Source organism: Xenopus laevis, chromosome 1S (assembly GCF_017654675.1).
Source record: "Xenopus laevis strain J_2021 chromosome 1S, Xenopus_laevis_v10.1, whole genome shotgun sequence".
NCBI lineage: Eukaryota > Metazoa > Chordata > Amphibia > Anura > Pipidae > Xenopus > Xenopus laevis.
Window position 1 is genome coordinate 179,940,181 of NC_054372.1, and position 25,954 is coordinate 179,966,134.

At 39.6% G+C, this 25,954-nt stretch overlaps 1 protein-coding gene across 2 annotated transcripts in view; it reads right to left on the minus strand.

The window, feature by feature from the left end:
* The window catches only part of ddx4.S (DEAD-box helicase 4 S homeolog), a 75,277-nt gene that overhangs the window by 23,753 nt on the left and 25,570 nt on the right, over positions 1-25,954 (minus strand). For both annotated transcript variants that reach the window (XM_018240974.2, XM_018240975.2), the window contains exons 6-16: positions 20,775-20,804; positions 19,138-19,182; positions 17,033-17,086; positions 16,585-16,638; positions 10,690-10,737; positions 10,214-10,261; positions 9,841-9,888; positions 7,383-7,454; positions 3,352-3,399; positions 3,203-3,235; positions 2,973-3,115 (exon numbers count right to left, since the gene is read on the minus strand). In XM_018240974.2, coding sequence (XP_018096463.1) covers positions 2,973-3,115; positions 3,203-3,235; positions 3,352-3,399; positions 7,383-7,454; positions 9,841-9,888; positions 10,214-10,261; positions 10,690-10,737; positions 16,585-16,638; positions 17,033-17,086; positions 19,138-19,182; positions 20,775-20,804 — 623 coding nt within the window. The remainder of the gene's footprint in view (positions 1-2,972; positions 3,116-3,202; positions 3,236-3,351; positions 3,400-7,382; positions 7,455-9,840; positions 9,889-10,213; positions 10,262-10,689; positions 10,738-16,584; positions 16,639-17,032; positions 17,087-19,137; positions 19,183-20,774; positions 20,805-25,954) is intronic.

Here is a 25,954-nt window from a genome sequence, read left to right on the forward strand (position 1 = left end):
TCTTGTCCTGTGGGGGCTTGGCTGTATTTCTGGTTCCGGACCATGAAGTGCTCTGTCTAGACGGAAACCTCTGATGGCTGGAAGTGTGGTGTTTTTCGTTTTGAGACCTCTGCCTTTGGTTCTGATGTAGGCGAAAGGGATGAAAAAATGGCCTTTTTATGAATGTACAGTAGTCCTCTCAGGCCTGTTTTGTGGTAGTAGGGTGCTCTTGCCTCCTGTAGCCTGAGAAATTATTTTCTCTTATTCAGCACTGAATAACTGCTTTCCCACAAAAGGAAGGCTAACCAGATATCTCTTTGAGGTAAGGTCTGCTGACCAGTTCTTTAGCCAGAGGAAACATCTGGCTGCAATGGATTGGGAGGAAGCCCTTGTGGCCATTAGCGCCGCGACCAAAACTGCATCGCAGATGTAAGCATTTGCGTCCGTGATTTGCGCCAGAAGGAGGTTTGTGGATGGATCCTCTCAGCCAATGAGTTGGGGTTTTGAGGTAGACTTGAATGCCCGCCTTGTAAGGTTGTGTAGACAGGTGCTCCAAGACCTTGTCTAGGTTCTCTGGTATTCTGGCTAGGTTCTGAAGACCTGCTAGTGACAGATATAGTGCGTGCACAAGATCTGAGTCCGAGATCATTTGAATTGCCATAGCAGAACAGGCTGGTAGGGCTGCATTGGAATGATAACATGCAGGGGCTGTTGTAGGGGTGGGTCTACAGGGGCCATACAACGGCTCGGTCGAAGCACTAGAAAATTTATGTTTGCAAGAGACACATGCAAAATAAGAGACCAAAGGAGTGGTACGTGCTGTTGAGTGAGAATTGGGATGGGGCTGCTCCTCTGCCCTGTCTGTCATGGTTAGGGTTAATTGCTACCCTCCCAGGGAGGAATAACCCCTAAGACTGGGTTCTAGGAGTAGAGGGGATGAGGGTCCAGAGGGATGGAGAGAGGATCACTGTCCCCTTTAGTGTCACTGCAGCGTGGATGACATGACCGTTATGAAGCTAGTGTTGCCTTGTCTGATAAGGCTTAGAGTGATGGTAGGGTATAAGAGCACCATACCTGTAACGCTATGACCGGGGTCTGTGCAGCACGTGTGTAAGATCTGCAGATGACAAGACAGTATTAGTACTGCCTAAAGGTGCAATAGCCTCAGTAGGTTTAAGTGAGCTGAAAATCCTTACCTGTTCTGCGAAAATCAGCTTGGATGGCTAAGGATAGGCTGATTGCGATCTAGAGTGAAATCAAGCGTTACAGGTATGGTGCTCTTTTAAGATGGCCACTGGAAAAGGGAGAGAGTGCCATAAGGTGCGTCTGGTGCTGAAAGACGCTGGTGCGCCCAGTGAGGACCTTACCAAGATGACACCCATTCGAGCCCTGCAAATTTTGCTGTGAATGGCGCAGGGTAAACGTAGATTGCAGGTAACTGTAGGCGCCCCTTAAGAAAAAATGCAATGAAGAACGTGCAGACAGCAGAAGGACATGGGAAATTCGCAAGAGAGAGAGAGCGATAGTTTATGGGGAGAGATGAGGGATTTTTTTTTTACTTCCTCAGCCAGCTCATTTTACCTGATACCCTGTGCTGGCCTCTGGTTCAGCCTCCAGGGAGCGGGAACCAGTAGCCCAGGGTAGTGGAGGGGAGCACCCCAGCCTAAAGTTAAGTTATATGAACAGTATCACCAAAAAATTAGTGTTATAAAGGACTGACAATATAATGTACTGTTCTCCTGCACTGGTACAACAGATGTGTTTGCTTCAGAATCTAACAATAGTTTATATAAACTAGATGCTGTGTAGCCATGGGGCAAGCCATTCAAAGCTGAAAAAGGAGAAAAGGCACAGGATACACAGAGATAAGCTCTGTAGTATACAATGGGATTTCTCAGAACTTCTCTGTTATCCTGTACTACACAATCAAATACAAAAGTCCTCTGCACGCAAGTAAGTTGCAGGTAAAACCTAGTCCCTTTGTAAAATGTATAATGAAGCAATAGAATTCTTAATGAATCAGATGAAAATTGAGCATAGGACTGGCCAGATATGGGATGACTTTGACGTAGTTGGCCAGCTTAAATATATTGCAATATATGGACAAACAATCCCTGTTTTGTTTAAAGGGTAAGGCATTTTTTAGTAGCAGTATGCACAAAATGTCGCTGTCTTAAATATATTGATAATGGGTTGAGTGCAGAGGACTCTTGTATTTCACTATATGTATTTTGTGGTCACAGCCTCATTGCACCCCCGCCTGCCTAATGGTTTTAAAAAATAGTGGTGAACACAACTTTCCCTTGTTTCTTTGTATCAATGCCAGGACAACTGTGCATTATAATGTCAGTCTTTTAAATTACTTTACTTTTTTTGGTGTTATGGTTTCTTTAAATTTTTGTATGTTATAGAATTGTCAATTCTAACAGCTTTTCAATTGGTCTTCATTTTTTTAAAGTTTTGTTTTTAATTATTTGCCTCCTTCTGACTCTATCCAATTTTCAAATAGGGGTCGCTGACCCAATCAAAAAACAAATGCTCCATAAAGCTAAAAATGTATTGTTACTGCTACTTTTTTATTACTCATCTTTCTTTTCGGGTCCTTTCCTACTCATATTCCAGTCTCTTATTCAATTCAATATATGGTTACTACGGTAATTTGGACACTAGCAACCAGATATCTGAAAGTGCAAACTGAACTCGAAATTGCAGAAAAGAGCTTCTGAATCAAAAGTTTAATAACTCAAAAACCACAAATATTAGAAACAAAAAACAATTGTCTCAGAATATCATCCTAGCATATCAAGGCAGCCGTACCAAGCCCAATCTCCAACACTATATAACCAGCCAAACAAAAATTTAGATCAGAGATTTTGATTGAAAATCTGCGCTGTTCAGGTGCAAATTGACTTGCATCACAACAATAACAAAATGTAGGGCTCTTACATTAAGTCTACAAATTCAAGAATAGGCCAGTAAAGAAGTATACTAACCAATATGGCGGGAGGAACATCCTTTCCTTTCACATCAACTAGAATCTCATCGTATTTATCAAAATTGATTCCAGACTGGTAGTGCCGGAAGATATCATCTTCACCATCAGGTGGAGGTGGGGGGATGTAGGTCACCTTTTTTGCTTAAGAAAACAAATATATTTTAATAAGAATTATAGATTTTTCAGGTACATTACAACAATGTTCTGTGTTAGGAATCTCTTGCCTACGTTTTTCCTCTTTATCTGCTCCTTCTCCTTGACCTAGAACATAAAATAAAAACACCATATAAAACTATAGAGTCCAAAATCAAGCATTATAAAATAAACTACATAAAAGAGACCAAAATTAAGACTTTTTTTGTAGTCATAACACTTACTTTTTCCATATTCATTGCCACCGTCTTCATTTTTTCCTTTGAATCCACCTACAAATTGAAACAGAACTACTGTAAAGGCCAACAGAACATTTTCCCAACAGCCGAACGAGCAATTGTGACTCTTCCAAAGACAGGAAAATTACCAAAAAGAAGATTAAGAATACAAAAAATGTGTAAATCGTGCACTTCCCAACTGTACCACTGTGATATTCAAGGTACAGGTATGGGACCTGTTATCCAGAATGCTCGGGACCTGGGGTTTTCCGGCTAACAAATCTTTCCATAATGTAAACACATATGAAGCAAATCCTTTAGACTTAAGATGGCCATAGAGAAAGATCGTTCGTTTCAATACACACGTGTAGAGCTGAATCGTCCGATATACAGGTAGAAACAAAATTCTACCTGTATCGGACGATTCAGCAATAACAATGGGCGATGTTTGGGTGCCTTCAAAGGCACCCAAGCAAAATTTTCCGTCCAGCCCAATTGATGAGCCGACCGATATCCAAGTCTTCTGCCGATATCGGTCGGCTCTTTTCCCACCATACACGCACTGAATTTTGCATGAAAATTCGTTTTGTACGATATTATATGTGCGTCTATGGCCAGCTTTAATTCTGCACCCAAAAACAGAAACATAAAGCTAGCCTTTAACCTGATCCAAGTTGCGATGGATACTGTATATATCTGATTTTGGTCAGATACAGGTATGAGACCTGTTATGCAGAAAGCATGGGACCTGGGGTTTCCCTGTTAATTAGTTTTTCTTTTAGATGGAAAACATCTATATAAACATAATGTTGCTTATGAGTGACCCAACCAACCAGATAGTTTTTGACCAATTCTTTTTACAGCTGATTATACTTTTTCAGGTGCACCAATTAAACTGCAAATATAAATCATTGCCTCACATCATACAAAAAGTATTATTTTAACAGCGCTTTTTTAATTGAAATAACGTGATGCATAGGTGTCGAGAAAGCAAGTAGGGGGGTTTAGTGAACAACAAAACCGTTTCCGTTAGTGAATTACTTTAATAGAAATTTTCTTTTAATAGGAAGGACACTTTCAACACAAGCTCTATTTACTGCTCTCATTTTTAGAAAACATGTATTTTAGTGTATACTGTCTATTAAGATACTGCCTTTAATTTCTTTATAATACACAAAAGCCATGAATATCTCGTAAATGATATCCTTATAAACGGTGACTAGTGATGTCATCAGTTATAAAAAGTGAGTAGAGATTGTCATTTTTGTCACAACTCACTAAAACTTGTTTATTATAATATAGTTCCCCATGTTGGAAAATATGAGGATATTTGAAGTAACCTCGGAGTTCCATGACCTGTATAAAAGTACTCTGCCTTTGGCCTCGTGTTTTTATATGGTCATGGAACTCCAAAGCTACTTTAAATATCCTCATATTTTCCAACAAGAGGTACTTTATTCACTATATAAAATACTAATATATCTTATTCTTTCCCCTACTACTACCACGCCATGGAATTAAGTGAGTAAGGCTCATGAAACACAACATTGTCCACTAGCAGTTTTCTGCCAGCTACTGAGCATTATTAGTAGGGATAAACAAAATCCACTATTTTGGATTCGGATGAGCCCCCTAATACTTCGCAAAAGATTCGGCCGAATACTAATCCGAATTTGCATATGCAAATTAGGGATGGGAAGGGCAAAAAATTTTTATTTCCTTGTTTTGTGACAAAAAGTCCCTACACGCCCCTAATTTGCATTTGGCCCGGCAAAAGGATTTGGCCGAATCCTGCTGAAAAAGGCCAAATCCTGACTGAATCCCAAACTGAATCCTCGATTCGGTGCATCCCTAGTTGTTAGGGAACTCTTTACAGGTATAGGATCCATTATCAGGAAACCCATTATCCAGAAAGATCCGAATTACAGAAAGGTCGTTTCCCATAGACTCCATTATAATCAAATATTTATAATATTTTTAAAAATGATTAACTTTTTTCTCCGTAATAATAAAACAATAGCTTGTACTTAATCCCAACTATAATAATCTTTAATCCTCATTGGGAAGCAAAACCAGCCTATTGAGTTTATTTAATGTTTATATGATTTTCTATTAGACGTAACCCTTTCCCTGCCAGCCGTTTTGTCCTAGATGCGAACATCTACTGCAAAGCAGTTTTTAGATTTTGTACTCTCATTTTAAGGGCCTTTCCTGGGGCAGTCTTTAAGTTTACCCAGGAAAACAATATATTGGGTTTTTTTTTTTCAGGACAACCTGAACTTTCAAAATATGCAAGAATTTTGGTGTAATTCTACTTCTGAAAAAAGTATAGGCTTCAAAGTGTAATAAAATTTAAAAAAATCATGTTTCACAAAGAACAATCACATATATCAGAAACATTTATTTTATATACGAGAAAACAGCCGATTTGGAAATGTCTATGTCTCCTGAACGCGGCAATACCAAATATATATAGTTTTATGGAGATTTCTCACTTATAGATCAAAATCTACAAGCAGTACACTACCAAATTTCCAAAAGCACCGCTCCCCAAACGGCATACTTCTGATTTCAAGGCCAAACATTCCACTAACAGTAGGTTTACCCTAGAAAACTACCCATTATTAGAAAGAACAGATTCTGGTGAATCAAAAACGGGTAAATATATCTTTGTACTCCAAACTACCAAGTTGCAATTGTTTCCTAAAGTTATAATGTTTTATAGAAATTGGTGAATTTCATATCTCCCACGCATCATTAGGTATCAATGTAAAACACCCCAAATATGAATGCCTGGGGTTGACTTAACAGTTTGATGCCAATATGTATAGGTTTACCTAAGCATGTGGTATGTAGGGGCCCTACAAAGTGGACACCCCATTTGAGCTATCAGTTCTGTAATTCCAGATACTGCAAAATCAACACATTTACATAGTTTGGGGAGGGGGGGCAGTTAGAAAAAAGTAAGTTCACCCCAGAAAACCATATATTTTCTTAAAGTACACATTCCCCTGAATCCAAATTGGGTATGCATGCCTTTCTACTCCAAAGCACCAAGCCGCAAACCTTTCCTAAACTTGGCAATTTTGGTGACATTTCCAAAAATCACCTCAAAACTTCCAGCCTGCAGCATTGTATGTCCCACATACTATTGAGTATCAAGATAAATCATGACAAAGGCTTTTAACTAGGGGATAAAGAATACAAAATCAACCTCTTTGCGGATGATATCTTACTGACCTTAACATCACCCCAATCTACTCTAACCTCCTACAACTACTAGAATGCTTTCAAAAAATCTCAGGCTACAAAATTAATCCGACAAAATCTCACGCATCTTTTATACTTATTTAGAACACTGCCAATAAACTTCCCTGACATGGGGCTAGACATATTGTCATGAAATCTGACATGGGGCTAGACATATTGTCAATTTCCCATCTGCCCCAAGTCATGTGACTTGTGCTCTGATAAACTTCAATCACTCTTTACTGCTGTACTGCAAGTTAGAGTGATATCACCCCCTCCCTTTTACCACCCAGCAGCCAAACAAAAGAACAATGGGAAGGTAACCAAATAGCAGCTCCCTAACACGTACGTGCTTGGCAGGCAAAGGGTTAAGGTATGAAGATCCAAAGTACGGAAAGATCTATTTATCTGGAAAACCCCAGGTCCCAAGCATTCTGGATAATAGGTCATATACCTGTATAAAGGGACTTCAAGAAAATAAATTCTTATTTTTTTAGCAGTTCTCCACACGCGTTGATCTCACCTTGATCCATTGTGACGTAATGGATTCAGAGACTAAGTGCCTCTGCAGAGTGGGTGGTGCAGAGGGGTTTTAAGTTCCAGAATTTATCACTGCAGCATGAAAAAAGGCAAGGAAAAATGTGCACACTGTCAGATCTAAAGGGGACTGGAAAATTTGTCTTACGGTTATCATGGTTTCATTTTATTTTATATGTAGGATCAGATCTGTTTAAAATGCATAACATGTATATTGTCCCTTTAAAATGACAAAAATAAAACAGTCTCACCATACTGGCTTCCACCACCTCGACCTCCTCTTCGCCCTCTTCCATCAGTATCAGAGATAAAGTTGCCAAAACCTGCAGGGAAATGTGCACATCTGAATTCTGTGTATACAGAATTTGCAAGAGCAGCATATACAAAAAAAAATCCCATCATTTTTCATGTTAAATGTAACGTGGTGTGTTTTGCAATTTGTCTTAATTTCAATTTTTTTGTGGTTTGAGAACTATATTTTTTCTGCAGCCTTTGTTTGGAATTTAATTATATCTGGCAGCTAAGGGTTAATAACTAGCTACAAGGGAATAGTTTTAAATTATAAAGGGAAATAACAGAGGGACAGAAGAATACATGCAAGAAAGGAACAAAATAACGATGCCTCACTGTAAATTAGTCTATAGTTGCCAGAATAAAGGAGATTAAAAAGCCTAGGACTACGTATCTAAAGATACGAAACGCATCAGGATTGATGGTTTAATTAGCTGAAATAAAGTTACTTTTTATCCTACGAGTGGCGTCCGGAGTGCTTGCCGCGATTTCTTCAATTTGCACAGACACCTCCTGCCACGGGTTCGGGGCGTGCACCCGGGCCACTCAGTTCATTTGGCGAGTGCATTTTCCCTTCGATGCTGTTTTGCCTAAAAGTTGGATATTACACAAGCGTGGGACCTGGGGTTTTTACATCCAGGTCAGAATATTCACGGGGGGAACGCTTCTATTTTAATGGGTTTTATTGCTACATCGAGTTGATACATACAATTTTATAATCAAAGCTCTGATTTAGTAGCAACCTGTGTTTATAATTTACAACTTCGGATTGAGCTGCTTTCAATTTTTGTATATATTAAATTAAAAAGCCATGCAAAATTAATGATGTGGCCCATCTTTAACAAAATTCGACATCACGTATGTATGCATGTATTATGAAAAACATACAATATCTGTATATTTGGCAACTGTCGATTTTGCAGAAAAAGGTTCTGCAGTAGAAAGAAATGAAAGGGGGCTTGGATGTTTTAAATTACCTAAAACTGCTTTAGTTTTGTTAGAGAAACCTGTATTTGCATATTATTCTAACATAGGGAAAGTAAAAGCTGAAAGTTATAAGGATATAAAACACAGATACACAGCGAGAACCAAACAAATAGGACAGTTACAAAATGTGAATTTTAAATACCATACGTGGATCATTGTTCAGCTTTCAATACTAAGGCAGACAACACGCATTTCGTGAATTTAACTCATTCTATTTTTCAGATGGTGACTTAACTCCATGGGAATCTGCCCTGCTTACTATGAACCAAAACCTTGCACTGTTAAGCTTCCACCCACTGGAGACTTGGACATTAGCAGCATATATTTAAAAAAAATCCCCTTCCGACTGTTGTCTGTTTCAGATTTACAAAAAAGTAAATTAATTACAGAGGATTTAAAGAAGAACTAAACCTAAACATTATAAAGACTCATACTATGAAACAATTTGGAATTGTCTCATGCCTGAATTAACTTTTTTGCCTGGCAGCTACCTAACTAGCCATTGAACTGCCATTGAACAGATTGCTACAGATACAGTTACATTTGCTAACCCCCTGCCCCTAGACAATGAGCAGAGCAAGGGATCAAGTGACCCTAAAAAGCATTTTCTCCATCACATATGTGGAAACCCGTCTGCTTTTGCCCAACCCAGCACAGCCCTGACATCTTGCAGTACATTACAGCCCTATGTTATCTGTGGCCTTTCTGCATTGTCTTCCTGCACCAAGGTGATACACATTTAGGGGCTTATTTATCAAAATCAGATTTTTTAAGTAAACAAAAGTCCAACCAAACTAGAATCCACGATTTGACCTTACTTATCATTGAAAAAATTTAATAAATCTGTTCGGGGAAAAACCGTAATATTCGGGTTTTTGAGAAAAAAAAAAAACAATCTTGCGGGTTTAATGCCCGAAACGCTTTTCTCGAAATTGCTCGTATATTCAAGTATCTTATCGCTTAATACCCCTTCAAAAAGCTTTTCTACCACTGATAGACTAACCAGCCTATAGTTTTGAGGCTGAGAACGAGATCCCTTTTTGAATAGCGGCACCACATTAGCAATTTGCAGGTCTCTTAGCACCTTGCCAGACCTCAATGAATCCTAAAAAATTAAGTAAAGAGGTTTGGCAATCCAGAGCTAAGCTAAGAATTGAAATATTGCCTTCTTGTTGACCAAAACAAAGCGCATCCTAAGTGCTTTTTATGAATACACTTTTAATGAACTCTCGCATAATGCCCTTAAAAAAAGCTACTGCCTGAAAAGTTCTGTCTTTTGTGGCCATGCTCTATGTGTGCAACAGAATCTATCTTAAACCAAAACACTATGATGGCCTCTATTGAAGCAGTGTATCAATAACTAATAGCTGTGGAAACCCCTAACTGAAAGGGTGCTTTTATTTTGTTTTACGGTTAAAATTGAGCACTTACCACCTCTCCCACGAGGACGGTCCTCTCCTTCACCAGTATTATCGAAATCTAAACAAAATTGCATATAAAGATGAAAATGCACAACTAAAAAGTTGCATATAAAGATGTATATAAAGACTTCAATCAACTATTAGAAATGGGTTCAACTGCACTTTGGCCCACCAAGATACCTGGGATTGATGAAGCCGAAATCTATTGAAGCCCAGTTTGCCACACTGCAGTGCTAAATGGCTACAAGCTGATGGGATGGAGGTCTGGAGCAATGGTTGGGCAAGTTTTTCCCCCTGGAGCTTATAAGCCTTAAATTATGCCACAGGTCATACATACACAATATAAAATTATGTTACAAAGAATTGTCACAACAAATAAATACCTCCTCTGTTATCAAAGTTTCTTCTCTGGCCATTCTCATTTCTAAATCCTAACAGAAATAAGTTTAAAAATGTTAATTTGAAAAGAGAAACTGGGCAAGGGTTACACTAAGGGTAAAATCAATTATCAATACCAGTTACCAAAATTAATAAAATGCACTGTTACAGCATATAAAACAGACCCCTATAGACTTATATTGAAATCATCTGACATGTCTTCTTAGCACTGCTTTTATAGGGAACTACAACCTAATAAGGGCATGTGCTATAAGTCTCTTAGTGGAAGTTTCAGGCACTGTGAACATGTTTGGGCTACTTGGAAACGCCTCCATGTGCCATTAACAGAGCTAAAATTATAAGTGCATTTGCAAATTCTGCTCAAATTAAAACACCGAAACAAAGTTTATTAAATACACTTGGTTCCATATCTCCCATTTTTAACGCTTTACAGAGCAATAAATAGAACACTGAGCCATACCTCTTCTGTCTCCAAAGCCTCGTCGTTGTTCATTCTCATCTCTGAACCCTAAAAAAGAGGGGGGTTATTAAAGGAAAGCTGTAAATATTTCATACAAAACTGGATAGCATCCAATTAATTCAGAACACAATGTAATAAAAAATAATAAAACAAGTTTTTTTGTATTATTGATTTCGTGGCACAGTTTATAGGGGTGTAAAAGGAGCTGTAGAAAATTAAGACATGATTACAGCAATGTTTTCTTGTCTCATATGTGAGCTTAATAAAGGTGAAGGGCTCCATCTATTAATTATCTCCAGAAGGCCAGTGACGTGACAGAGGTGTCTCATCATATATGATTATCTCCGCCTTGAAGTAAAACATGAGGGAGTGCAGCCAGATTCTAGATGCCTTAATAGAATATCATTTCTCTAGTCAGCTCTCCTGTCAGTGCAGAACTGTGGGTTATGGCCAGCTTCACCTCTGAAGGCAGGACATAAGACTGGACTCTTCCTCTATCTGGATATAAGGGCTGGCTCCACTTCTCCTTCACAGTTCTTTTGTCTGCCTTGTCTCTCTCTTTCATTTTAAAATTTCATTTTACAGGGTTACTCTTCAATAGGGAGGCATGCACAACTGTCTCCCAACTACTGAGCCATCCCATCCTGGCTGGCATCTAGAGCAAGTGGAATTAGCAAGATTATTTTATTCCTTCAAGCAAGAATTGAGGCATGCAGCGCTGTCTCCCAATAACTGAGGCCTCTCCCTCCTTGCTGGCATGTATGCAGCATGGCCAGAAGACCCCCCTTTAAAAACACTGGAAATGGGAAATCTGCACTATTTGGGGGGAGTGTTAAGGCTGGATGGGGTATGCTGGACTACCTAATTCTGCTCAAGTGCTCAGGGCAGCCTTTAATAGAGAGAGAGAGGTATGCTATGCTAACTTTACATGCTGGGCACGAGTGCACATAGAGAACCAGCAGGAAGGATTCCGTTTAGCACCAGATGATGCTGGTCTCAGCGATCTTTGAGTGCAGGGCGCCAATCTGAATATGCTCGCCAAAATACGACGCCATCCCCCTCACAGCATGGGTGAACACGTCACATGACGTCAATTGAGGCACCATTACACAGTGTCGTCTCTGAGAGCAGTATGCATTACAACAACTAGTGGAGCATTGTAAATTTGGTGGAACGTTCCTCAATACTAATTGCCGAGCATAGTAAAGCAATTCAAATCTGCACTATTACACTCCAGAAGGTGTCTTAGACAGTCGCATTGGCACGCACAGCAAGCTGAGATCATAGTCAGCCTGCTTATTGGGACACACATGGAAAGGTCAGAACCACTTAAAGTAATAGCCAGAACACTACTTTATGCTTTTCAACTCTCTAACTCTGAGTTAGTCAGCGACTTGAAAGGGGGCCACATGGGACAGTCATATGAAAAAGTTTGGGAACCCCCTCTTAATTCTTTGGAGTTTTTTTTTATCATTGGCTGAGCTTTCAAAGTAGCAACTTCCTTTTAATATATAACATGCCTTATGGAACCAAAGTTTATTGGATTAACAGAAAATATGCATCATAATAAAATTAGACAGGTGCACAATCTTGGGCACCCCAACAGATTTTACATCAATACTTAGTTCAGGCTCTTATTGCAAATGTAACAGTAACTAGATGCCTCATATAGCCTTTGATGAGTGTCGGGATTCTGGGTGGCGGTATTTTTGACCATTAGTCCATGCAAAATCTTTCCAGTTCAGTTAAATTTGCTTCAAATCATCCCATAGATTTTCCATATTATTCAAGTTGGGGGACAGTGACGGCCATTCCAGAATATTGTATTTCTCCCTCTGCATAAATGTCTTTGTATATTTCAATATGTGTTAAGGGTCATTGTCTTGTTGGAATATCCAACCCCTGCATAACTTCAACTTTGTGACTGATGCTTTTGTCTCAGTCCAAATCACTGTTACAAAATTACTGTGGCTTGTCTAAGTGAGCTTTTGCATACAACAAGCAAATCTGTGGCGTGAGTGCATAAAGAGCTTCTTTATTATCACCCTGCAAATTGCCCTTAATTGTAGAACGATGTACAGATACACCATCTGCAACAAGATGTTCTTTGGAGGTGATCTTTGGGTTGTCTGTAACCATTCTCACAATCCTCCTCATATGCCGCTCCTGTATTTTTCTTGGCCTGCCAGACCTGGGTTTTACAGCAACTGTGCCTGTGACCTTCCATTTCCTGATTACATCTGACAGTTTAAATCTCTGAGATAGCTTTTTGTAGCCTTCCCCTAAACCATGATACTGAACAATCTTTGTTTTCAGATCTTGTGATGGTTGCTTATAGGATTCCATGCTGTTACTCTTCAGAGGAGAGTCAAATAGAAGCACAACTTGCAATTGGCCAACATAAATACATTTTCTCATGATTGGACACACCTATAAAGTTCAAGGCTTAACAAGCTAATCCAACCAATTTGGTGTAGCCAGTAATCAGTATTGAGCAGTTACATGCATTCAAATGAGTTAAATTACTCGGGTACCCACATTTTTGCCCAGCCAGTTGTTCACATTTGATTTAATTTTATACAACTGAATACTGCTTCTCTAAAAATCTTTGTTCAGAAAACACTCCAGTACGCAGATGTTCCTGGAAAAATGAAAGACATACCACTGTTATTTTTTTTGTTGAAAGTGGAGTAAATTATTATGCAGGCTGAGAGAGGTTCCCAAACTTTTTCATGACTGTCCAGCCAGTTTGCAATTGATCCTCAGCATTCAGCTCAGATTCAAAAGCAACAGTTATGACCCATGTGCCCCCCCTCAAGACATTGATTGGTTACTGCCTGGTAAACAATCAGTGGAAACCAAGAGAGCTAAAAAGTAGGAAGTAGTGTTCTGTTATATCAGTTATTAAGTCACTCCAGTCTTTATACGTTACATTTTTGGCTGACTATATTAGAAATATTTTTTATTATGCACGGTCTATTTGCCCAGTTTTTATTTTTACACTGAACAATTCCTTTAGAGATCTAAGGGAGAACACCCAAATCTTCAAGTCTGAGGAAATCTACAAAGTCAGATGATGTTTTAAAATGCAAAAAGTGTAAACACACACTTAGGAAGTCTGAGAATTCTGTTCAGATTGCAAACTTATAGACGCCCCACTGTTATCCCCACAGAGGCCTGCAACTAATGAGTGCAGTGCAATTCCTACAGTAGCCTGACATAGATGCTATATCAGTACATGACTATGATATGCAGCCTTCTGCCCATCCACAGTCAGACACAATAGTGATTCTGAGACAGCCCTGTTTGTAAAGCCAGACATAATTCAAAAAAATCTCAGAAATGATGGAAACACTTGTGAAGGTATGGAGGGGTGTGTGTATGGATGCTGGGTTTTCATTTGGAGGGGCTGAACATGATGGAGTGTTGTTTTTCAACCTGATTTAACTATGTAACTATGTACAAATCCACACAGCACGGCTGGTTGATCAATCAGCACAAACGTACCCTCACTCCGGCACACAGGATACAGTTCCTAATCCTCTATTTAGACTCCCGGGCCCAGACAATACAATTATCAGAGGACAAAATACTGTGTCTAAGAGTGGTTAGGAAGTCTACACGATAAGTCTGAAAACTTCATCAGCAAAAAGGGACATTTTTTCAGTGACATTAGAATATTGGATGGCTAAAGTTTTTGAATTCAGTTATCATAATGGCTATGGGTTCACTCTCTACTGCAAAGAGGACTGTAGAAAGGGGCAACCATGCCCAGTTCCCCAGCGTAGTTAAAAGTGTTTAAAATGACATTCACTCTGACTTTGGCCACTGTATTATAAATGTAAATCAAGGAACTGCATGGCACTCAAGCAATGCTGGTGCAAACTGCTTCTGCAGTCAATGAATATTCCAGATATTTCTATTGAATTTTTTGATGTCAGAGTACAAATAAAATCTCAAACTACACACTGACTGGTACTACAAATCTACTGACACGAATAGTTACCTGGATGCAAGGAGTTTTCATCCTATACCCTTTAGCCACTAAGAGCAAGTATTGTGAGTTACAATAACACCTGTGCCAACAGAATTACTGAAATTAAAAACAAATTTCAGGCACTCTGCTATAATTCTTTGTTGGATAATGCTGAAAGAAGGGTGTTACAACTGGATAGAAATGTACTACTTGGTGATTTTGATAAACTTATTGGTTTTGTAGACATCTTTGCCCAGAATCAGTCGGGATAAGAAATTTAAAAAAATTGTCACAATTTACATGATGATCAGTGCATTGTTTTCTAATAATCCAGTTTTTGCCTTAAAAAAACCTTCAAGAGCACATTCGTCCATACTATGACAACAGAACTACAAATGAAACAGACTTTCCTATAAACCGGTGGCCGGGACAGTCCCTTGTTTGAATTGTTCACAGTGTCATAGTATTATTCGAGATTATCAATGTCTGCATTCCAGGTCCAGCATTGCCTTTAAAATTAAAGGTTACCACCCTTGTTTTAGTTTGTCGTTTATTATTTAAAGTGCCCATGTGGCCTAGTGTATGTGAACAACATAAATTCTATATTGCTAACAAAAGAAACACACCTGAAGCACAAAATATCTTGGAAATACTGCACAGTTCAGATTTTAGGTTTTGGAACATGCTGCTAGACCAAGGTGGGGCATGGATAGAGATTGGATTGTGTTGCAATACAAAACATGTTGGACATACTGTATATATTAGACACTGTAACCCCTCCGGTTTGAATGAAAGATTAGAATTACACTGGTTCTTGTGAAGTCAGTCTGCAGACTGGTGAGTATATTATATCTGGTTTACGATTAATCCGGTGAACAATCCAATGTAATGTATTTTCCTTTTCAAATTAGGCGCTATGCAAGAACAGTGACTATATAGTAAAGCACTATTTTCCTACAAAGGAATGTTTATTTGTGATTTTGGTTCCTCTACAGCTTAATGAGAAAGGTGGCTAATGTCATCGGTCTTGCGGGATTTGAAATGGGAACAAAGTGCACTGAAGTTTTTAATTTCTTCCACTTGGAGTTGGTGATGGGGACTGATACATTGATAAAGGGAGCGTGAGGCCCCGAAACCTTTGTAATGCAGCCTTACTGATCGAACAAAACACTGCAGAGGCAGTTTGCACCAGCATTGCGTGAGTGACTTAAATTTCCTTGATTTACACTGGTATGCAGTGCCAGGAGCTATGGCCATTTGGTATGTACACTCTGTGAGAATTAAATTTTGCAATAATCACTTAGGTTCACATTCACTTTGTGTATTCTAATAAAGTATTTTGGCCCACTAAATAAATGTCAGCTAAACCCAATCTACATAAAACTTCTTAGAGATAGCTCTACTCCCACCTTAAGTCTTTATGTGACAATTTGAAGGTTTGCAAATTGTCGATAATGATTAAAGTCTGTTGCCCTCCCCAGCATAAAGCTGGATTGTCAAGGTGCACTGTCCACCACAACATGACTGAACCCAGTGACTAGGATCTCCAGTATTTGCTGTTTCTGCTTTGCGAATGACCACAATCAGTCCTTTGGCAAAGGAAGCTATAAATCATTTGTCCCAGGTTGCCTGAAAGGTTTTCAGCAAATTAGAAATCATAAAATCATCTAAGGAATGGGGGGGCATCCAGTGCTGGTGTTTTATTAGGAGATATGGACCCTACAGCTATCTCCCCACTTCTGCTGTTATGGGGTACAAAAGCCAGGCTTGTTCTGAGAGTGGTAACCTTGATATGGTTATTGGATCTAGAAATTGACTAAGTTGCGTTACTGCGTAAGATGCATAATAGTGGCCCAGTTTTTATCATACCATATGTGTAGTATCGTCCTATTCCCACACAAACTAGAACAAATGCTTACCACCTCTTCCTCGAAAGGCATTAGGCTTCTGTCCATCCTCGTTGGCATTATATCCTAAATAAACATTTAATGGGAAAACAATACAGTTGTATTCATTGAGTGCACTTTGTACTACCTTCACAATAAACCACATTTAAAGGATTTTTCATGGAATCTGATCAGTTTTCAGAGACATTATACAAGCTACTTGCTTTCACAACCTCAGTAATCCACTTTGATTAGTGAAACCATGACTCACTTTTCAGAATACATGGCAGCTTTCTGCAGTACAAAAAGTGATCCCCATTGCTGTGTTCTATTAAAAGTACTGCTTGCCCACCAATGTTTCATATGTGATGTTAGAATCAGTATATCAGTGCATATGCACTTTAGCACTGTACTAGCACTGCACTGGTTGTAAAGACTTATCACTGCACTGTATTTTTCTCCTTGATGCAAATGCACTTACCACCTCTGCCTCGAAACCCTCTGCGTTGATCCCTCTCATCATTATCGCCAAACACTTAAAAAGATACAAGCATATAACATATTAAACAAATTCAAACTTGAATGTTACATACTTACAATTGCATATAAACTGGCCGATATTGGTAAATTTGACCAAATTTACCACTAATACAATGCCACCAGCAATATTTAATTCAAGTACAAAATATACTGTATATATATATTATATATGTATATATGTATATATAAGTACCAGCAGCAGCTGCTCCCTTCCTTTTGGCACAGTAATATTGTGGAAAAATTGCAGAGACCCCCCCCCCCCAGGTGCCTTTAAGGATAAAGCAGACTTTTTTTCAAACTTACAGGAAAATCCTTTTCTAGACAGTTTGAACGGTCAGTGCAGACACTGTGGGGTTTAGTAGTTAGGGGTTCAAAGGGGGTGGCTGTAAGGCAGTGAGGACAGTAGTAAGATCCCAGGTAGGTGTGCATTGCAAACATTGAATAAGGTCCGATTTTCTTGCCCACTGATGTTGGAAATAGAGCGTGGCTAAGGACAGGCCTAGATGGAATCCCTGAGTGAGGAACTCAATGATGGTCAGTATGGAGGCTTGTCTCCAAGTAATGTGTGTGGAGTTGAACCACTCTATAAATGTCCTCCAGACCCTATAGTTGGCCTTTGTGGTGGATGGTTTCTTTAAATGGAGTGAATAAATGTACTAAGTACTCAATTGTTTCTTACATGGGTCTGCCAGATTGGTATAAATTTTTGAAGGCAACCCCCTCTGGGTCTGGTATCTTGGAGCAATGGCGAGGTAGACTTTGAGGGGCCCGGTTTTTTGCTCTGCCTTGACTGTTGGGACCATGAGGGGCTGCCTTTCTTGGAATCGTCGATCGACTGTGAAGAGCAAAAGGAGGAGTTCCAAAAGTATAGCCTCTGGGAACTCCACGGCCTATTATGTGGTCTATTTGCGGACTCTGTCCGTAACTTCCTGCCCAATGGCACAAAGGTGCTATTTTTCTCAGTAATGTCAGCTATTATCTGTAGGTCGGGGCAAAAGAGATGAAGTAAATATATATTTGGAGGCTGTCTCTCCCAACCAATGGTGTAGCCACAGAGCCCTTCTAGCCACTACTGTGTCGATACTGGTCTTGGCCACGACCTTACTGTGTCCATGACTGGAGTCTGATAATGGCAAGAACTGCTCTTTTTCTCAGTAATGTCAGCTATTATCTGGAGGTCGGGCCAAAGAGATGAAGTAAATTTTTTTTGAAAGCTGTCTCTCCCGAACAATGGTGTAGCCACCGAGCCCTTCTAGCCACTACTGTGTCGATACTGGTCTTAGCCGCCGACATTACTGTGTCCATGACTGGAGTCTGATAAGAAGGCTACTGCAGAACTAAGACATTCTAAATTATCCTGCAATTCCTCTGGAGATGTGGGGGTTACTTCAGTAACTGACACCAAAATCTTGCAGTGGGTGCCAGTTTGACTAATGCCGCTGGTGGGAGGGGGATTGCTATGGCATGTGTGTAATGTAACCTCTTCTCAGTGATAGCTCCATCTTCTTGTCCATTGGCTCCCTAAAGTCAGCCTCCTCTTCTGGCAACATGGCGTTTTTGGAGAAAAGATCAATAACAGAATTTACTTTAGGCACCTTGTACAAAATCTTTTGTTGCTCTTCCCATAGTGGGTAAAGTGGTAAGGAAACAATGAATTAGTGTGAGAAGGTGATCCAGTTGTGACCCTTGATTCTCTGAGTTGAGACTCAAAAATAGGGAAGACCCTCAACTTTTTGGGCTGGAGACCCAATACTTTATCAGCCTTTGAAGTAGCTGCTGTCTCTGCAGACCTCCTTAATTTGCATCCTCTCCACTATGTGTGCTGGAGTCTGCATGATCCGAAGCACTGAGTGCCACATGGAAGATAAAATGGCGGACGTGTACACATGACGTTACGTCCTCCGCAATGTTTAGGCACAAACCCGGAAGTGGAAGTAGCGCACTCGGTGAGTGGTTGTGGTTAAGAAAGGGTGTGCAGCAATAACATAGCCCAATCTCTGAGAGGCAGATGTCTTATTAAACTCTTACACCGTAGTATGCACTTACCATGTCTCTCAGAAGAAAAATTATCATTTTGATTAGTATCAAACCCTAGAAAACAATGGGAATGTATTAATTCAGTACTTTAAATATATATAAATTCTAGTAAATTGCAGTCCTTACCCTGCTGTGACACACAGTCTCTGTCTTTAAACAAAGTCAAAATGCTAACACACCTACTAAAATAAAATTGCAGTGTCTTGCAAAAAAGCATTCACCCCCTTGACCAAGTGGTCTCATTTTACGGAAATACAAATCCTGCACTGAAATAGTGGTGGTTCTGATTTCAAATCACTGAAACAAACTGTTTTTAACATTAAAAAAATAAGCTGAAAGATGCTTTTTGTGAAAGTATTGAGCACCAATGTGGAGAACCGCACCATGGATCTTACACAGTACATGTCGCCCTTTCGCCTTATTAGGAAGCCCTCCGGAAGAAGAATTTTATAATGGTATTTTTGAGAAATCACTGAATGTAATAAACGTTTTGCAGGCTAGAGCGGTTAATAAAGCAGGGTACAGTAAATTTGTTACATAAAAATTTGGTTCCAAAACAGGGAATTAGAATGTCTACTATTAGAGAAATTGTTCAGTATAAAAATATGGGATCTCTTATAACCTGAATGCACCAAATGACAAGACAATAACCCACAGAGCCCATTTTATGCAACAACAAAAAATTACTACTTCCTTTATCTTTAATTTTAAAACAGTAACTTGCAGTTGATGGTAAAGTTGCATAAATCCATGATGGCAAACGAATACTACTGGATTTACGGTTTAAAAAATCTTTTGCTGCTAAGTTTTTGTGATCCAAATTACAGGAAAAACAACCTGATCTAGAATACCCTAATAATACTCATCTGTATATATAATTTAAATGTATTTATAAGCTGTCAAGTTTTAGACATCATTTTGAGTATATGGATCATGCATTATTAGCTTGTTCTGGCTTGTTCCACAAAAAAGATGATATACCGGTAAGTCAACCATTACAGACCAACCTGGGGCAAGCTAAAGCATATATTACACATGGCATTTTCCACATCAATGCAGTTTGCAGTTATCTCTACCAGTGTGTGACATTAGCTTAAAGCGACACAGACACGTTCCTATAAAAATCATAGGAACGTGTCAGTATCAAGTAGTTTCTGCAACCGGAATAGTCAACCTCAAAGCCGCCCCCAGCCCTGCAAACCTGCATTAACCTGGCCCACTGCTAGATCTTCTGTGCTGTTTCAGTGACGCTGGGCGGGGGGCTGTGGGATCGTTCCATAGGTTAATTATGATTAAAACAGGAATTCAGCCTATGGAAGGATCACTCCGCCCCCAGCCCAGTGTCACTGAAGCAATGCAGAAGATCCGTTAGTAGTGTCAGCGGTCGGCTGCACAAAGGTTCGCGGGGCTGGGAGCAGCTTTGAGAGAAACTATTCCACGTGCAGCAACTACTTTAGCCTGACAGGTTACTATGATTTTTATAGAAACGTGTCGGTATCCCTTTAAGAAACAAATGCACAGACCTATACGTTATGGGTTTGAAAAGTCTTACATTATATGTTAAAATAATAGGATACTACTGGCAAACATTATAAACTTTCAAAATAAAAATTACATTTGGTTAAATAAATTGTAAATTGAATTACCTCGTCCTCTTCCCCTTTCAGTTCGGCTCCCTGTACAAAAACAAAAAATAAAACACGCTGAATCAAAACCCATGTATCATGGATGACAATCCACAGTGTGACAGCAATCAACAAGTAAATGAAAAATATTGATAACTGCCAACTCATGTTCTGAACAATCTCATTCGCAGTTGTTTGTAAAGCAGTTGTATTCTATACATAGCAACAAAGACCCCACTTCTATGTCCCCTGCTCAAAGGCAAATTTACACCCCAGTATTGCATCCAGACAACCATGTTGTAGTACATGCATCCACATAATAAGCATGCTTGAGGGACACTCATTGTGCACATGAGTATGCCCTAACTTGGCTTTCCACAGGTGGAGTTCTCTCAGGTGTAGAAAGTTTTATACTGCCTCATTAAAGGGGTTGTTCACCTTTGTAACAAAATGACAAATCTAACAGTTCACATGAATAGAACAAACTTTTCCATAGAAATAGTTAACAGAAAAAGTACAGTTCAAGAGATATTCACCTCAGAAGTGTCCCTGTACTAATCCTTCAGTTCCACACAGACCCTGTGCTGGGAGGGGGTCACTGACCCCCAAAAACACTAGTGTTCACTTCCTCTTCCTTACATGACATCACACATTGTACTGGCAGCTAACTTAACTCCTATTGGCTATGTCTGCTGTCAATCTGCCACTGCTTCCTGTGCTGGGGAATTTGAGCAGCATTCAGGTACTGAAGAGAAACTGTTACAAGTTTGTAAGAGGGAGGGGGAGTGTGGGCTGTGTACTGCAGAGACTTCAACTGTGCAGATGGGGGGATCGAGGTGCTTGGGACCTGGAGTTTTATGGATAATGGATCTTTCCATAATTTGGATCTTCATACCTTAAGTCTACTAGAAAATCATCTAATCATTAAATAAACCCAATAGGCTGGTTTTGCTTCCAATAAGGATTAATTATATCTCAGTTGGGATCAAGTACAAGCGACTGTTTTATTATTACAGAGAAAAGGGAAATCATTTTTATAAATTTGAATTATTGGATTATAATGGATACTATGGGAGATGACACTTGTACTTTCCAGAAATATATTATTTTGGGGGGGGGGTCCATGTATTATTTTGTGTATTTACCTCATAAAAAATCATTATTCAGCAGCTGACGTGACTTCCAGGACTATTTGTATGAGCTTGAGGCTTTCCAAATGAGTTGAATTTTTGTGCATGAAGTGAAATATTTTTTTTGGTATAGATCCCTATATCATGAAAAATAGAACTTTTTCATTTTTTGGTATTTAGAGCTCTAAATCTTGTTCCAGAAGTGGAACACTTAAACACTTAAAAAAGGTATCGTTTTCCTAGGTAAATTACCGCCCCCCCGGGAGAGCGCACAAAATGTTCAAAAAACCTACCTGCCCTCAACACTGCTCTGCCTGTCACTTAGGGTTGCCACCTCACCCTTTTAAAACCAAACACATATGAAATCCACAGCCTGCATGGCTAATTAGCAATTCATTTAGATGCATGATACATGGCTGCACAGAAATCAGTTCAGTCTGCAGCATCTAACTGAGTTGATAATTAGCAATGCAGGCTGTGGATTTCATGTGTTTGGTTTTAAAAGGGTGAGGTGGCAGCCCTACTGTCCCTGCTAGATGTGTAAGTTATATACGTTTCTAAGCAAGTCAGTGCTGGTTTTGTTGCAATTTTCTAAATAACTGACATTATGCTTAATGCCAAAGGTATTAAAAGATAAAAATATAGAAACGCCAGTATTTATTCCCAGAAAAGTTTGCACCCCTTTGGCACTCCATTCAGTTTTAGTCTAGGCAGAAGGAGAGTGCCAGAATTGGGAGAACAATGTTGCTCCTTCCTTTTCTGCAGTATTTGTCTGCATGGCTGTGTGATTGTTTGTTGCAAGGCAGGTTTGTTTATATCGTCTGTTAACCTCTGCCATTACAATTGAGTAATCAACCAATGATCATTCAAATTATGTGACTGGTTACAGTTCACAAGCACCCAATAAATTACTAGGAGGAGGGCAGTATCAACATCCAATAGGAAACAAGTAAGGGCAAAGCCTGGGCATGATGATGTCATCATATAGGAAGTTCTTGGTGTGTCAGGTTCAAAATAGGCCACTCCCATCACTTCAGAAAACTGGTCTGAGAGACAGGAGAAGGGCTGAGTTAATAGGTATAAAAAAATAGCTTTTACAATGGCATTTTTTCTTTTTGTTATGGAAAATGGTTTTTCTAACACATTGAGAACATTGTTAGTGGTTTCATAAGATTTGTACATTGAAGGTGAACAACCCCTTTAAAGCAAAGTGCAAGAAGCAGTAACACAGTTTAATTAATGTGGATACAGAAAGCTAGGTGCCAAGGATTACATACTTTAATTCAAGTGTATTAAAGTAATGAAAATATATGTTTTGTTGCCCTGCACTGGTATAAATGGTGTGTTTGCTTCAGAAAAACTACTATAGTTGATATAAAAAAGCTGCTGTGTAGCCATTAAAGGCTGAACAAGGAGAAAAGGATACACAGCACATAACAGATAAGCTCTGTAGTATACAATGGGATTCTTCAGAACTCATCTATCTACTGTGTATCCTGTGCTTAAATGGCTGCCCCCTGGCTACACAACAGCTTGTTTATATAAACTTTAGCTGTGTTTCTGAAGCAAACACATCAGTGTTACCAGTTCAGGCCAATACTACATTATATTGTCATTCCTTTAAAACACTATTTTTTGGTATTACTGTTCCTTGTATTTTTACATTTATTTTTACTGCCTAAATGGGTAATGGTTACCCTAAAAATCAAAATACACCCTTCAGAGCCTTATATTTGAAGACAATGTCCCAGATTATGTGACAACACTATGGCACTCCATACTTTGTTGCTCAACACTTTAGTGCATGGAAAAATTTAGCGAGCCCTGCCAAGCAAAAATCCCTCACTTACCAACTACTCCCCCACTGTGAGGACAACTCTCTTCTCTCATTTTAGAAATCAAGCATTGAATTCTGAAGAAAGGGGTTTTACATTTAGGCGAGGGGGGTGGTCTACTTAAACACTTTTCCCCAAACAGGTTACTTCCAGACAAAAACAATGTGACATTGTTGCTTACTTCAAATTAATGAAAGTATGACATAATTTTGATAGTGTTGATCTTAATAGTATATCACACAGTGTCCCTGGAAAATAAAGTATTATGCTGTTTAAAAAAAATGTCAATGATTTTATGTCAAAGTAATGGTATGTGGGCAGGGATCTCTGTTCATTATGCATGATCCTGTGCTAGCAGAATCAGTCAGCACAACATCACCCAAGTATTAGTGCTATTCAGTTGGTCTGCCAGAATCTACTTCTCAATTCTAATTCAAGGTGGCACAGATACATTTTTATTAGACAAGACAAGATAATTTTGCCCTGTAAGATGCAGAATCCTACTCCACCCATGTTAAGAGTCCTGCAGCTGGTCAGGTACAAAGGTAAACTGTAGGTTGTGGGTAGGACTTCGGGTGCGGGCAGGACCGCCATCAGAAATCGCAGGGCCCCGTAATTTCCTGGGCCCCCTGGGCTGCACCCATCGCAAGCCCCACCTACAGGTCCGCTCTCCCCACCACACAGTAAAAAAACAAAAAAAATATTGGTGGCTTGGGTTCCCACATGTTAATAAAAAATTATTGGTGGTCAGGGTCCCCCATAAAAAAACATTTGTGGCCAGGGCCCCCCATTAAAAATATTGGTGGCTAGGACCCCACATGAGAAAAAAAAATGGTGGCCAGGCCACCCCCACATTATAAGAAAATTGGTGACCAGGGCCCCTTAAATGTCCATGCCTTCCCGAAGTGAGCAGCTCTTAGAAAGATGGGGGGCCTGGCTAATCAAGTAAGTGTGGCTGCTGTCCTGGGTGCGGGTACTGATGTGGGTTGGCTGGTATGCATAAGATCAAGTTGACTTCCTTATATTTTGTTTAAACATTTTTCTGTCCCGCCCACATTTGATAGTAAACTTCCAGTTTCCAACAACAGCATTTTGTCAGTGGGTCACAAAGTTGTGGATAGGGCAATTGCAGGTCGGGTCCAAGTGGGTAAAAAAATGCAAGTTATAGGTAAGAGTTTGAATAGCTTAGGGAACTCTATCTTCAGTTTAAAGAGCACTTACTGGTTCTTCCATTGGCAACCAGGCATCTCCCCCATATTTGGACTCCCTAGATCCCTTCAAGCCTATGTGCAAGCTCCTGCAGTTTTCTCCCAATGGAATGGCAATGAATGTTAACACTAGATGCTGGCGCCTTGCCATTCCCCCAGCAGCTTTTCAAACAAGAAGTGCCTCCTCTTCACTGTTGGCAGCTTGCTTGCCTACTGGCCCATGCTCTTCACATTTTCATTTGGCACACAATCAATTATTGCACACACAAGCAACAAAGGGCAAGAAGAGTAGAGAGGTATGAACAGATAAACAATGCAGACACTCACAATGTGAGTCTGAGGTGTGAACAATAGAGGGTTTTAAGGTGACCATACTTGCTACAATTACAATCTTTCCCATAACCATTGGTCGTAAGAAAGATCTTTCCTCCGCGCTACTAACGGTAAGAGCTGAATCGTTAGATATGATGGTAAAATATGACTCAGCATTATCATTACAATGTTTGGACACCTTTAAAGGTGCCTGGTCTTCGAGATATCCAAAACTTTTTACAGATCTCTGTCGCCTTGTCTCCTACCACACAGATTATCGTACGAAAGAAATTTTGTACGATTATATCACTGCGTCTATAGCCACCTTTAAAGGTGTGAACAACTGAGTCTGAGGTGCAAAAAAAGCAGGGGCCAGTTAATCTTAGCACTGATATCTTTAAATGCTTACACAGCAACCAAACTTTGATGTGGGGGCCCAGGACAGACGTTGGACAGCACTGATCTATGGCACAAAAGGTGCTCTGTTTTTCTTGCAGTCAATGGCAGCTAATACATCTTTCACCACTCCTGATATTATGAAAAACACACTCTGACACACATGGAGCAGTAAATGCTGGACCTCCGTGGCAGAGACTATGAAGCCCATAAGTTTTGCAAGGAGGGCCTTCAGTTATATCAGCTATTATGCTTTTTCCTTTGGTATTATCAGAAGCAGTGACAGGGCAATATGGGGTTCTGATCAATACTTTTTTACA